The sequence below is a fragment of the Electrona antarctica genome (assembly GCF_951216825.1).
Source record: "Electrona antarctica genome assembly, chromosome: 7".
Taxonomy (NCBI): domain Eukaryota; kingdom Metazoa; phylum Chordata; class Actinopteri; order Myctophiformes; family Myctophidae; genus Electrona; species Electrona antarctica.
In genome coordinates, this window is record NC_136812.1 from 20,564,086 (window position 1) to 20,579,447 (window position 15,362).

Sequence of the window (15,362 nt, forward strand, 5' to 3'; positions counted from 1 at the left end):
ACAGGGCTGACATTAGAGTTACAAGATCTCAATGAGTTGCTCTGCGAAACCTTGTGAGCTTGTAGGTCTGCTATTTGTGCAGTCACAGACACACGCATGCATACGCACGCACGCACGCACGCACGCACGCACGCACGCACGCACGCAGCTTGTAGGTCTGCTATTTGTGCAATTAGGCTCTACACACAGAGTCACAGACACACGCATGCATGCACACGCACGCACGTGCACACGCACGTGCACGCGCACGCACACGCACACACACACACACACACACACACACACACACAAAAACCCTGTCTTTTGCTTGCAGCATGCTACAGTCTTGCAATTTGCTCCATGGGCTTAGACCACCAATAGGAGCACGCTGTACTTAATTAATTGCTTAAGCCCCGCCCTTCTGTCTTCCCATTGGCTGGCCTTTACACAGCTCTAACTTTTGTTTGCAGCATGATACAGTCCTGACAATTTGTTTATGGACTTACACCACCAATAGGAACACTAATATAAACTTAAAAAATATATTTTTTTTAAACTTTTTTTTTTTTAACTTTTTTTTTTTAACTTTTTTTTTTTAAACTTTTTTTTTTTAAACTTTTTTTTTAAAACTTTTTTTTTTTAAACTTTTTTTTTTTAAAACTTTTTTTTTTTAAACTTAAAAAAAAACTTAAAAATAAAAAACTTAAAAAAGAAAACTTAAAAATGAAAAACCAGTGTTCAGACTTGGTGGGTGGTCCCACAGACACAGCTATAACTTTATACATTGCGTTTTTAGCGAGCCCACGCAGTTTCTACAGGAACTGCTTTCTAGTTGTAACACTTTATTATTATTTCGCTAGAGTAACCCTAAATTTGAGGTACTACTCCTCCTACAGTTTTGACTGTACGCACTTGAGCTATATCTCAAATTGACCGGAAAAATCGGGAAAGGTGTGCTTGCTCGTTTCTAAGAGAAATGTTGTATAGTTTAATTGATATTAATTTATTCGTGCATTAAATCTCCCCATTGACATGAATGGGAAAATGCGAAAAATCACGTTCAAGTATTTTTTCCTCTGAGACCGTAAGGGCTATAGTTACAAAACTTGGAGGGATAATTCGTAATACTTACTAAAATTAATTAACTTATAATTATATCGGTCGGCCTCATGGTGGCGCTATAACAGCCCACTTTACGTTTTGGCTTATAACTCTTGAACCGTAGGTCGTAAATTCAAAATGTCTTTCTCCCTGTATTCCTTGGGCCATGACGCATCTCCCACATAGGCCACGCCCATTTGCGTCAGGATAGATTTTCCGCCATTTTGATTTTTCTTCAAAACACACCTTTATTTTCTGTTTTTGCAGATTTTGTCCGAATCTCACAGAAATCGGTACACATTATCTCTGGAACTATCGGACCGCGTTTCAATTTTTTTCAGATTTTTTGGATTTTTTTTGTCCGTATCGTTCGGCCTTAATCGTCGTCCGAAGTTAGCGGGAGGGGCCTATTTTACAAAAAATGCCTAAAGTCACAAACGGAATGTCCAATCCATCCCAAATTTGAATCAGATGTCGCGGGTGGTTTAATCAACCAAAAGCCAAAAGCGATTCCATTTTCATCCATAGGGGGCGCCGCAAATGCGAAAAATGTAACCGTTTCTAGCAGAAAAATGTTTTTTGGGGGAATAAATCCCATCCGAATTACATACGCATGATCGCAGGGGTGACGCGACATTGCAATTGGCTGGCAATATCAGTGGGAGGGGCATATGTAAGCCACTGCGGCAACCACACTTTGCAATTTTTTAAAATTGCGACCTTTCTAGTTAGTGTGGTTGCCCTAAAGGGGCAACCAGACTATTGTAATTGTAACACTTTATTATTATGTTACTGGAGTAACCCTTTTTTTGAAACGCTACTCCTCCCACAGTTTTAACTGTACGCACTTGACCCATATGTCAAATTGACCGGAAAAATCGGAAAGGGTGTGCTTGCTCATTTCTAAGAGAAATGTTGTATAGTTTAATTGATATGAATTTATTAGTGATTTAAATTTCCCCATTGACATGAATGGGAAAGTGCGAAAAATCACATTCAAGTATTTTTTCCTCAGAGACTGTAAGGGCTATAGTTACAAAACTTGGAGGGATAATTCGTAATACTTACGAAAATTAATTCACTTATAATGTTATCGGTCGGCCTCATGGTGGCGCTATAACAGCCCACTTTACCTTTTGGCTTATAACTCTTGAACCGTAGGTCGTAAAATCAAAATTATTTTTCCCCTGGATTTCTTGGGTTATGACGCATCTCCCCATATAGGCCACGCCCATTTGCGTCATGATATATTTTCCGCCATTTTGAATTTTCTCCAAAACACACTTTTGGCTCCTCCTCCTACAGATTTTGTCCAAATCTCACAAAAATCGGCACACATGATCTCCAGACCTATCCGATTAAAACACCAACTGCAGAATTTTGATAGTGCGTATCGTTCGGCCGTAATCGTCGTCCAAAGATAGTAGGAGGGGCCTATTTTACAAAAAATGCCATAAATCACGAACGGAATGTCCAATCCATCCCAAATTTGAATCACATGTTGCGGGTGGTTGAATCAACCAAGTACCAAAAGCAATTCTATTTTCATCCATAGGGGGCGCCGCAAATGCGAGAAATGTAACCGTTTGTCGCAAAAACATGATTTTTGGGGGCATAAATCCCTTACAATACTTACACATGATCACATGTGTGACTTGAAATTGTAATTGGCTAGCAATATCAGTGGGAGGGGCATATGTAAGCCACTGCGGCAACCACACTTTGCAATTTTTTAAAATTGCGACCTTTCTAGTTATTTTTACTGGAGTAACCTTTATTTTGAAACGCTACTCCTCCCACAGTTTTGACTGTACGCACTTGAGCCATATCTCAAATTGACCGGAAAAATCGGGAATGGTGTGCTTGCTCGTTTCTAAGAGAAATATTGTATAGTTTAATTGATATTAATTTATTAGTGAATTAAATTTCCCCATTGACATGAATGGGAAAATGCGAAAAATCACGTTCAAGTATTTTTTCCTCGGAGACCGTAAGGGCTATAGTTACAAAACTTGGAGGGATAATTCGTAATACTTACTAAAATTAATTAACTTATAATTACATCGGTCGGCCTCATGGTGGCGCTATAACAGCCCACGTTACGTTTTGGCTTATAACTCTTGAACCGTAGGTCGTAAATTCAAAATTCCTTTCTCCCTGTATTCCTTGGGCCATGACGCATCTCCCCATATAGGCCACGCCCATTTGCGTCAGGATAGATTTTTCGCCATTTTGAATTTTCTTCAAAACACACCTTTATTTTCTGTTTCTACAGATTTTGTCTGAATCTCACAGAAATCGGTACACATGATCTCTGGACCTATCGGACCGCGTTTAATTTTTTTTCAGATTTTTTGAATTTTTTTTGTCCGTATCGTTCGGCCTTAATCGTCGTCCGAAGTTAGCGGGAGGGGCCTATTTTACAAAAAATGCCTAAAATCACGAACGGAATGTCCAATCCATCCCAAATTTGAATCAGATGTCGTGGGTGGTTTAATCAACCAAAAGCCAAAAGCGATTATATTTTCATCCATAGGGGGCGCCGCAAAAGCGAAAAATGTAACAGTTTCTTGCAGAAAAAATATTTTTGGGGGGATAAATCCCCTCCGAATTACTTACGCATGACCGCAGGGGTGAGCCATTGTAATTGGCTGGCAATATCAGTGGGAGGGGCATATGTAAGCCACTGCGGCAACCACACTTTGCAATTTTTTAAAATTGCGACATTTCTAGTTGGAATTTGGGAGTCTCTAATCTTTAGTGCACTGAATGGCACAGGATCTACTCTTTCTGGTCTGAAGGCTTGCTTTGGTGCCTGAGCTCCAAAGTCCACTCATACTAGATTCATTCATAATACCCAATTATTTTTCATGAATGTGTTCTCCCTACCACCATGTGTTTGCAGTTAATTTTATAGTGTGCACATGTATGATCATCACTGTTTGTGCTCAAGGCTCTGGTCTGACTCTGCGCAAACACTTCGTGACAACTGGAAATTAAATGTTGTCTAATTCGGAGTGTGTGCGTGTGTGCATGTGCGTGCGTGTGTGCGCGTGTGCGCGCGTGCTGTATAGAAGGCCACAATGTTACATAACACTGCATAAAAAACTCATATATTGATTCTTTTGCTGAATGTTGTCGTTGTATTCTGAGATGAATAGCTTTCTAGTTTCTATACACAATACATTCTTGGAAGCCAAGGATTCTCCGCAGTGCAAGAAAACATACAGTGTACTCACTGTTTGGGGCCATGTGAAAGATTGTTACCTCTAGTTGAAATTTGGAAATTGTAGTTATTCTATTCAACATAGCTTTTAGTCCTATGTTTCAACCTTGTATCCCACTTCACTTTGAAATGTTGTTGGGAGTGGAATGCTGCTTTCTTTCAATCTGTTTGCTAGATGACTTCGTCCTGGAGTGGGTGCACACAACAACATACTCGCTGTTCAACTCTAAGAGCAGTGGTGGCAGAACTTGCAGAAGTACCTGTACTGTAGCAATATCAGAATTTAGAATTACTGTTACAAGTAAAAAGCCTATCTGGGTTCGATTCCCGCTGTGGGCGCTGGGGGCGTGTTCTCTTCTCCGCGTCATCAGTGCCCATACACGAGGCGGGGTTGGCGAAAGGGCCTTACTGATGGAGGGGAAAGGAACTGGTCGGAATAACGTGTTCCTTCCATGCGCTATGTCCGGCTGGGGAAACTCCCCCCTGTCAGGTGAAAAGAAGCAGCTTGGACCCCTCATGCATAGAAGGAATCATGCGGTCAGTCCACTGCCCCCTCAGGTTGGCAGAGGAAGACAGCACCCAGGATTACATTAGATAATTGACACTGGGTGGAAAAAATGGGTTGCAAAATCGTGGAATAAAAACTATAAATAAAAAAGGCTCTATTCAAAATTCAGCTGATGTGTAAAATAGGGCTTAAATGCTAAATTGTATGTTTTGTAATAATCTAAATGTGCAGGTAGGTAGTGGGGTAGAATATAGTCCCGAATATGCCGAATGTTCTGGACTTTCGGGACAGTGAAGTAAAAGTAACATTATATGGTTACGTTCCACCTAGGGATGGGACGATGTGAAAATGTTATGTCTCGATTATTGTGACCAAAATAATTGTGATTTACCATATTATCGTGATAGTCAAAATATGCTTAAAATTACACTTTTGTTAACCACTTGAACCCCAACATCCATATTCTGGGGCGGATTGTTTGGCAAAATAGCAGATAATGTCAAATTCATTGGGTAGAGAGCGTTCTTTACACGTCCGTTTACCAATTATACCGTGGTGGTACCGGATATGCAGCTCGGCAAATAGAAGGTTAAATGATCCCAGTGCATGCCATGACAATAAATGTAATCTCTGTTTTTTGAGTGGTGCAACCACTCCAAGGAACAGCAATGTCCGTGTCAACCGTGTGTGTGTTCAACCATGTTTGTGTGTGACTACTATGAGCACCAGTACCAATGAGTACCAAAAGTGGCGCTGTTGTGCCAGAAACAGAGAGAGAGAGAGATAGTGCTGCACTGTTGCCTGCGTTAAATCAACACTGGGGAGTGAGGATTTAACTTTATTTGAAATGGGTCTACACTTTGGGAGCTGAAGAAGTGATCAGTGAAATGGTCCTCCTGGCTCATTTGATGGAGGAAGTTATAGAGATGAGAAAGCCCGCGGTTCCTCTGACCCCAGTATTTATGAGCTGCCATCAGGACAGCCTTCCTCTGAGTCATTTTGCATTAACACACACATGTACACAAAGAGAAAACCGCCACATGCATAAATAAATCGATAACTGTGTGATGTGTGAGTTGGCACTTTCTCTTGTGCACTTTCCTGCACACACAATTATAAAACACTCACTGAAGCATTCCTATTGGTATCCTGTCAGATTTAACTCTTTTTAAATAATTCATGTTACATGGTACCTATGATGATACAATATGTACCTAGTACAAGATGTTCATATACCCAGAGGGATATTTGGACTAATTTGACAGCTAACTAATTTGTCCATTTGACAGAAGGATGAACTTGAGGCAAGTAAATTGTAAATTGACCCTATGGGAGCCAACCCAGGGCAAAGCCAGGAGGGGAAAGAAGCGTACCACCTATGTAGACGTGCTGCGGCGCGACAGCTTGGCTGACAACACTGAAGAGCTCAAGAACCTAATGTTGGATAGGAAATTGTGGAGGGCAGCGATCCAGGAATCCCGAGTTGGTGTTGGCTAGACCTTACTCTCGCAGCAACTAACTAATTTGACAGCTACCGTGACTCACTGTCTCATAAAGGAAACACTGGGTGGCTTTGTGCTTAAAAAAAGCAAGGATGCTTTGCGTAAAGCATTGTTTCATTATTCTTATTATAATTATATTATTATAAACACTATTTTTAATTGGATATCTGTTGTAAGAAAAACAACTCCTAAATTGTGTCTTTGTGGTTGTGGTTGTGTACCTTACTTTTCTTGAACAGGGATTCTGCATGGTACAGTGATGCAAATAGCCTGCATCCTGCATCCTTAGACTCACTAAATTGAGAAAGGACACAATCATGTCACCCTCCGGGGGTCCTGGGATGCAATACTGTACTCAGTACTGTACTCTAACGTCGTTGAAGTAGGACTCATAAAATGTCCCTGGGGACCCATCTAAAAGACCACCCCTGGGTCCCGGGACCCATTACATTGAAAACCTATTTATATCGCTGATGGTTTAATGTAACCATGGATTCTCAAACTTTTTTATGCCACCACCCGATTTGGTGGAAGAATAAATATAATAAAATAAAAGCGCCCAAATGTAATTATATTTAACAATCACTGCCCGTCGTGGTTACCATGAGGTACTTTCACAAGTACAACCAGTTGTGTAGCCTTTTCCTGTGGGAGGGGAAACGACCCAGGATCCGTCTCAATACGCCTCCGTCGTTTGACTTTGATGTGGAAGAATATCAGTGCTCTGCAGCTGCTCTTCCTTCGATGGCCTCGGCCTCCCTACCCTCAAGTGTAGGCCTACAATCTCATCCAGTGTTGTCATGTCTTAAGGGGGTCTGGAACAAGGGCTGGCAGCTAAGATTCTTAGCTTTGTTCCTTTTTTAAATAGGACTTCTAGCATATGTTTTTTAATCCTCGTATACCCATTTGGTAGATCTTCCATTTACTGGAAGGAATGGGTGGAAAAGGGTATAGCAGTGCTTGTGCTTGGTGACCTCTACAAACCAGAACCTTAAATCTTTCATTGACTTACAGGCTGAATTTAACCTGCATAGACAACAATACTGGCACTATGTACAAATTCATAGTTTGCTGAGAACAATGTTGAGAAGCTCCTTGGTCCCTCAGTATGTGAAGACTTCCTCTTTTATCATTACGACGGTAGGGGTCATGAAGCATCGCTCTACTACTCTATGTTGCTGGAGAAAGTCAGCACTAACAGTGCTCTGAAAATGGTAAAAACTAACAGTGCTCTGAAAATGGGAAAAAAGACATGCAAACTACCTTCACAACAAGAATGGGTCAACATACTACGCAATACTCGCACTAGGTTAATTCAGTTTAAAATCGTCAGAATGTATTGGACCCCTTCTGAATTACACAGAGCAAAGCTTAAAAACGAATGAAGGTACGTTGACCCATGTCTTATGGGTGTGCCCCAAGGTACAAGACTTTTGGATAGCAGTACATGATTGCATTGAGAGAATTATCGGTCAGGGTATCCCTCTTGATATCCGCTTATTCATGCTGGGAGATCGCTCCATTCTTAAAGACATAACTCCTTCCACATACGTAGAATGGATCCAAACGGCCATAATTCTGGGTAGGAGACTGCTAGTCCAACTATGGAAATCAGCCCATGTACCATCAATCACAGAGTGGCATAACCTACTTACTTAATATATAGGACAGCATCATATGAAAGGGTATCCTTCTCTATGAAGGGTAGAATAGACCAGTTCCACCTGAAGTGGGATAGATTCCTTCTCTATGCTAATGCTTCGTAATGACTACTGGCTGTCCCCCCCATACTGTAGATCCTTGCTTGCTCACGTGGTTTCATTTTGTGCAACCTCCCTCTGTCCCTTTTTGTTGTCTCCACCAGGCCGAAGGCATGGGGAGAGAGTATGTTTTGCACTGTGTGTGTGTGTGTGTGTGTGTGTGTGTGTGTGTGTGTGTGTGTGTGTGTGTGTGTGTGTGTGTGTGTGTGTGTGTGTGTGTGTGTGTGTGTGTGTGTGTGTGTGTGTGTGTGTGTGTGTGTGTGTGTGTGTGTGTGTGTGTGTGTGCACACCCACCCTTCCTATTTTCTATTTACAAGTAGCGTTTGTAAAGCTTTACAAAGAACAGAAATTGAATTGAAACTATAGTTTCAATTTAATTCAAATGTGCACATTTCTGTTGCATTATTTGTGCATGTGTGATGCCTTCAATGTGGCTATAAATAGGCTATTTTTCTAGGGGAGGGGGGGGGGGGGGGGTTGCATCAGCCCAGGATGTAGAAGGGGGTACAATGCCTAAACAGTCTGGGAACCGCTGAACTAGGACAATGCCCACTGTCCCCATTGAGAGCGTATGCCACTCCGGTTATGCAATACTCCTTGTACCCATTGTGCCTATTGTCAGAGTACTTAGTGTAGTAGTAGACGTTATCTTAGCACTTTGAGTCCAACCAACTTCACACGGGGCACCGCACACGTCGGCAACACACGGCGTGTTTGAAGTTTATTGGTCAGACTGTTCTTGAGATATGCAGATTCACACTCACTCACAGAGGCAATACCCGTAGTACCTGCAAATTAGATTTTTCGAATAGCCGTGCTAGTCTCAAAATTAGATTTTAAAATTTCTAAATCAATTTAGCATTTTGCAAAATGTTGCCGTTGGGAGGAAACCACCTAACTCAATTTTTTAGGTTTTAGATTATTATATATATATATATTTTGCATAAATCGGTGAATTTGAACACTTTACTTCTGTGTGTTATGGTTAAAAAAAGAATCTTAACTCCATTGGATCCTCAACTACAATTTACAATTTAGGCATTTAGCAGACGCTCTTAATCCAACGCGACTTACATTAAGCAATAACAAAAAGCAAGGCATACATTACATAACTAGAAAAAGTGCCCCTCGGGGCACAGGTCTCCACCAGGGCAGGTCAGGTTGTGGCCTCCTGGTGGTGCTATAATAGGCCAATGTGAAAAGGGTGCCATTTCTTCATACGCCTTTGATGGCAATTGGATGATTTGAGGCATTTTGTTCCAAAAATGTGTGTTTGCAAAAATCAACCTGTTGGTGGCGCTATAACAGGCCAATGTGAAAAGGGTGGGATATATTAAGAAAATGTGTGAAAGATTTCACGTAAATTGCATGCTGCGTTCATGATTTGAGGCTTTTGTTCAAAACGGGGCAAACTGTGAAAGCCAATTATAGCCAATTAGGATGGAATATGAAATATCGGACAGATCCGACTTGAGCACATGACCATAGAGATACTGTGTAACGATTTTTTGGACAGAATCTGGAGGAGTAATATAAAAAAATGTGTTTTACAAAAGTCGGCCTCCTGGTGGCGGCGTGGCGCTATAAAAGGCAGATGCGGAAAATGCAGGTCAAAGGTTTGTCCTTGGCCTCTAGGGAGTGTGCATGCAACGTTTCACGCAGATCGGTGCAGTTTTAGGTAAAAAATGTGAAAAGCTGCCTCATGGTGGCACTATAACAGGCCGTTCTGGAAAATGTGGGGCAGAGGTTCATCGTTGGCATCCAGGGAGTGTGTGTACAAAGTTTGGCATCGACCGGGTTAACGGTGCCGGAGATTAGCTGGTAACGGACGGACGGAAGGATGGACACACACACACACACGGACGGAGTGCAAAACATACTCTCTCCCCATGCCTTCGGCCTGGTGGAGACAATTATGTAAAAGTAGTTATCATAAGACATACGGAAGTTAAGAACGTAACAGTGGAGTATCTATATCATGAAACTATATATGTAAACATACTATACTATATTATATATTATATACATACATATACATGTGTACTATAAAGTGCTATGACTACATAAAATGCAATTCTAGTGCTGTCTACGTAACATGCTATAAGTCTGTTTAAAATACTATCTAAGTCTACATAAAGAGCTATCTAAGGGGCTAAGCTAGGGCAAGTGCTACGTAGCCTGGCTAATAAGCCAGACTAATATCACACAACACGCTGGTAGGCAATTTGTTTTTGCCAACGGCTGATTCGGTCTGGTTTATTAACCAGGCTAAGTGCTACGGGCCATGATGGAGTCTGAAAGGGTGGGTTTTCAGACTTCGGCGGAAGATTGGGAGTGAGGCTGCAGTTCTGATTGTGATGGGAAGTGCATTCCATAGTTTTGGAGCCTTAAGGGAGAAGAGTTGTGTGGGGCGTTGTCCTGGTGTTTTTAGTGAAGGTACTTCCAGCTTCCCTGCGTTGGCTGATCTGAGTGTGCGGGAGGGTTTGTAGGGTACGATCATACTTGTAAGATATGGGGGAGCCATGCCTTTGGTTGCTTTGAATGCCAGCATCAGAGTTTTGTATTCTGTGCGGGCAGCGACCGGGAGCCAATGGAGGGAGCGGAGAAGGGGGGAGACGTGTGAGAATCTTGGCTGGTTGAAGACCAAGCAAGCTGCAGCCTGCGGCATTTTGAATCAGTTGGAGGGGCTTAAGTGCACATGCCGGTAGGCCAGTAAGGAGGGAGTTACAATAGTAAAGTTTTGGTCTGGGCTACTTTTGAACAAATTATTTCATCAATGGGGTGTGGCATGGAGGTGATCAGCCTGTGGCACTGTTGAGGTGTTATGGAAGCCCAGGTTTGCTTTGATAACAGCCGTAAATTAATTTGTATTGTTCAGTCTTATGTCTCACACCTTCCTCTTGACAATACAACCAAGATTCTCTGTGGGGTTCAGGTCAGGCCAGTTGGCTGGACAGTTAAGCACAGTAATACCAAGGTCAGTACACCAGTTACTAGTAGTTTTGTTACTGTGGGCAGGTGCCAAATCGAGCTGGAAAGGAAAATTAGCATCTCCATGATTCAAGCTTGTCAACATACTGAAGCACACACACACACAATATATATAATATTTTTTTACAGCCACAATATAACTACTGTACAGTCAATTGATTCATTGTCACTCGAAACGAGGACTGAGAAGGCTCTACAACATCTGCACAAAAGTAACCATCAGGTCATTCTATGAGTACTATGATGACATGACAATGACATCATATCATACCAGGGATCTCTATTATGGGCATAAAAGGGGCATGGACAGATTGATGACCACCGTAGCCAAGCCACCGTAGCCACGGATCTCATTCTCCAGGATATATCGATTATCTTTGGGAGAACCGCTGATCTCACGGACTTCACACGGGCACACCGCACTCCCTTGGGTCCTTCATTGGCAAGTTTGAAGTCGATAGGTTGGCCGGTTCTTGAGATACACGAAGGACATGCACACACCCACCCACACAGATTTGTGTTATATAGAAGGATTTTCCTTCCTTCCTTTCTTTCCTTCATCTCTACCATTTTATCCAGTGCTCTGAAGTCTGTACGCCCTAGTAGTCCCTCTCTCTCTCTCTCTCTGTCTACACAGATGACGGACACTCTTTACTTCCTGTCACAACAGCTCACAAGTCTTGCTGCTTTGTTTGCACATTGTAGCAGATATGGATTTACAGCTATGTGTGTCCCTGGCTGTGTCCGAGCACGGAAGTAGCATATTTTATACTGTTGTGCAGCCTAACACACCACCAAGTATTTCTGTTGGGCAGCCTAACACACACACACACACACACACACACACACACACACACACAGGCCAGGGAGGAGAGCTAGTACAGTACAGTACAGTACAGTACAGTACAGTACAGTACAGTACAGTACAGTACAGTACAGTACAGTACCACTCACTTCAGACGGGTTTGATTTTTTGTTATTGTCTCCACCAGGCCGAAGGCATGGGGAGACACAGGCCATTTCACATTTGCCTGTTATAGCGCCACCAGGGGCCGCTTTTTGCAACACATTATTTGACAGTACACCTACAGATTTTGTCCAAAGATCACGCAAATTGGTACACAGTCTCTCGATAACCATTCAACGAAACAGGTCTTTCAGATTTTTCAGACTCCATCCTGATTGGCTAAGATTGGCTTCCAAAGTTTTCAGGAGTAGCCCGTTTTGTACCCGTTTTGTACAAAATGCCGCAACTCATCAACGCAGTCTGATTGCGGTGAAACTGCATACATATTCCCATAGACTGAGGAAGAAATGCCACTTGACAGTTTTCAAATCAGCCTCATGGTGGCACTAGAACAGGCCAAGTCGTGTCTTCACATATAACTGCACCGATCTGCGTAAAACGTTACACGCCAAGGGAAAAAATCTGGCCTGCATTTTTTATATTAGTCCTTCAGATTTTATCCAAATATCAATCCTGGTGGAGACCTGTGCCCTGAGGGGCACTTCTTCTAGTTGGTCATGTTTTCAAAGAATATTTGTTTTTAATCAGTGGGGAAAAGTCTTGGTACATTTGGCACGTAGTTAAAAAGTGCAACTCTGTTATCCACCTCATTTTGTGTGTGCAGTAGGAACACAGTCTGTCTTCTCTTGGGAGCCAGGCCTGCCTGTGGCGGCCTCTCCCCATGGCGGGGCTGTGCTCACTGAGTCTGTACATAATCAAGTATTTCCTTAGGTTTGGATCAGTCACGGCACCCGGATACTGAATTCAACCGCTGTGTATCTGTATTCTCTGTTTACAGCCAAATGGCATTCCAATTTGCTTTTTTTTCTCCAATATGTCGGGTAGTATTTTCTTTTTGTTTTCTTTTGGTTCAGTTCAGTCTAGTGGGGATTCTGTGGGGTGGCCTCTGTTTATGTTTGAACAGAGTCCCAGAACCACCTGGCAGAGAGGGCTCTCTGTAGGTGCACGGGTGCTTTGTTAATGGAGCATGTCAGGATCACTAGGTGACACTGATGATGAAATGTAAATACTCTCTTTTGAATTTTGGTAATTAGTGGATATCTCCCTCTTAGGGCTGTCACGATTATGACATTTTAGTTGACGATTAATTGTCACTCAAATAATTTACGATTAACGATTTAATTGTGTTTCTGGCTTTGAACATTATCAATAAAAAATACATTTCTGTTTTGCTTTCAGGTTTCATAAACAGGGTTGTACAGGGCAGATATGACTGAAATGCATATTTGTTTACTGTCTATATATATATCTCGCTCCTCTATCTCTGCAGATTTGACCATGGACTCCTTCAGCACCAAGAGCTTAGCCTTACAGGCACAGAAGAAGCTGATGAGCAAGATGGCTACCAAGAGTGTGGCCAACCTGTTCATCGATGACACCAGCAGCGAGGTGCTAGACGAGCTCTACCGCGTTACCAAGGAGTACACGCGTAACCGCAAAGAGTCCCAGAAGATCATTAAGAACCTCATCAAGATGGTGGTGAAGCTGGGTGTCCTTTACAGGAACAACCAGTTCAGCAACGAGGAGCTGGTGCTTGTTGAAAGCTTCAGGTGAGGAGGAGTAGTGAACAAGCCTAATAGTCGCTGTCGGGCGGAAACCTTGTATGTCCAAAACTTTGCTTTACTTGCTTTTTGGGAAATTAACGAAAGAACCTGCGTTCCAATGGATCCAATGTACTGTAGGTATTATTTAGTCGCATGCTCTTGATAATACTTTATACAGTATTTATAATACCTACACGGAAACAAACAAAAAAGAAATCAAAAATGGCAAATGATAGCAAAAAAAAGCATAATGCCAAAAATAAAATAAACACAAAGCACACCTGTCGTCGTCGTCGTCGTCGTCGTCGTCGTCGTCGTCGTCGTCATCATTTTTCGACCACGGTCGAGATCGTGGATTTAACAATATTACATTGCCATCCCCAGTTCCTGCTTACTGATGCCTGTGTCCCTAGCGATGACATCAGGGAACGACAGTTTTCTACCTCTGGTCTGCTAATGCTTTGAGGCAGGACTCCAGAGAAGAAGGGAAGATATAACCTCATTGTCAGCTCTGTAGCAGTGGCCGGCAAACTGTGTTCTTCTGGATCGGACTAGTGAAGAAACACGGGGAAGGTTGCCGTATATTAATGCCGTATATTAGATTAGTCGATGGGTGGCTCTTCCAAGACAGATTTTGCGCTCTCATTAGAAGGCGGGTGTAAGTGCCATCCAACCGTTTCTCTAGTTTCTTTGAAAGTGTCCATGTCTCGGAGCCTAAGGCCCTCATTTATCAATTGAGTGTAAAATCTGCCCCAAATTCGAGTGTAGGTTACACTCACGTAAACCTAACCTTAACCCATGTCTAACCAATGACTAGTCTAAACTAAGTATGCACCCCATGACCGTTCCGACGTTAATAAATGTGAAGGCTGAAATCTATCTGGCACGCCCTATGAAATCAAGCCTCGCCCTCGTACGACCTTGGAAAACATAGTTACATGACGGAAAAAGTCCCCCCCCCCTCTCATACACACACACACACACACAGACGCACACACGCACACGCAACGGCAACTGGTGTGTTGTATCTTAAATAAATAAAGAACGAACACCTGCATGAATTAAATAACAGCATGTAGGCCTACCCTACACGGTTTCCTTCTCGCCTTGCTTGTCGGGCTGTAATGTCCACGCACGCACGCACGTCAAGGCTCCATGACACATCGCAATCGCCATGAATGGAATATAGGCTAGGCCTATATTCATTTTACCCATTCGTGCGCATGCAGTGCACGGCGAAGGCGATCAGTGAGACTGCGCAGTGCTGTGATAAGTGCTGTGGGTGAGTGATGCCTGGCTGCATGAGAGATAGCATGTTGTCAAGGCAGTCATAATCAATGTTTATGGAGTGATTTGATCATTGATGAACGAATCATAAACATATGGATGAAGGCTTGCAATGCAAGCCTTCACGTGCGTCACCAGCACATAGGCTACCAGCACACATGCAAGCCTTAGCCTTGCATGTGTGCTGGTATGCGCTGGCGACGCACGCCGCGATCCCGTCCTCCTGACTCCCGAAAATGATCTCGCTTTTATCTGAATTTACTGTCAAAGCACTTATTTAAATGGTGAATGATTAAGCCACTTACGCCTATAGCCTACAATTGCAAATAGGCAAGCTGTATGCTTGTCATTGTCACTTGGAAATAAAGGCGTGCAGTCCATTTATGCCTAAATATTATTTTTTATAATATCACAGGGATTATATAGGCATCTGATGT

The 15,362-nt window shown here is 42.6% G+C and overlaps 1 protein-coding gene across 2 annotated transcripts in view; it reads left to right on the forward strand.

Moving 5' to 3' along the window:
* Positions 1-15,362, forward strand: part of tnfaip8l1 (tumor necrosis factor, alpha-induced protein 8-like 1) — a 31,034-nt gene that overhangs the window by 11,170 nt on the left and 4,502 nt on the right. For both annotated transcript variants that reach the window (XM_079506397.1, XM_079506398.1), the window contains exon 2: positions 13,365-13,644. In XM_079506397.1, coding sequence (XP_079362523.1) covers positions 13,373-13,644 — 272 coding nt within the window. In that variant the 5' untranslated portion in view covers positions 13,365-13,372. The remainder of the gene's footprint in view (positions 1-13,364; positions 13,645-15,362) is intronic.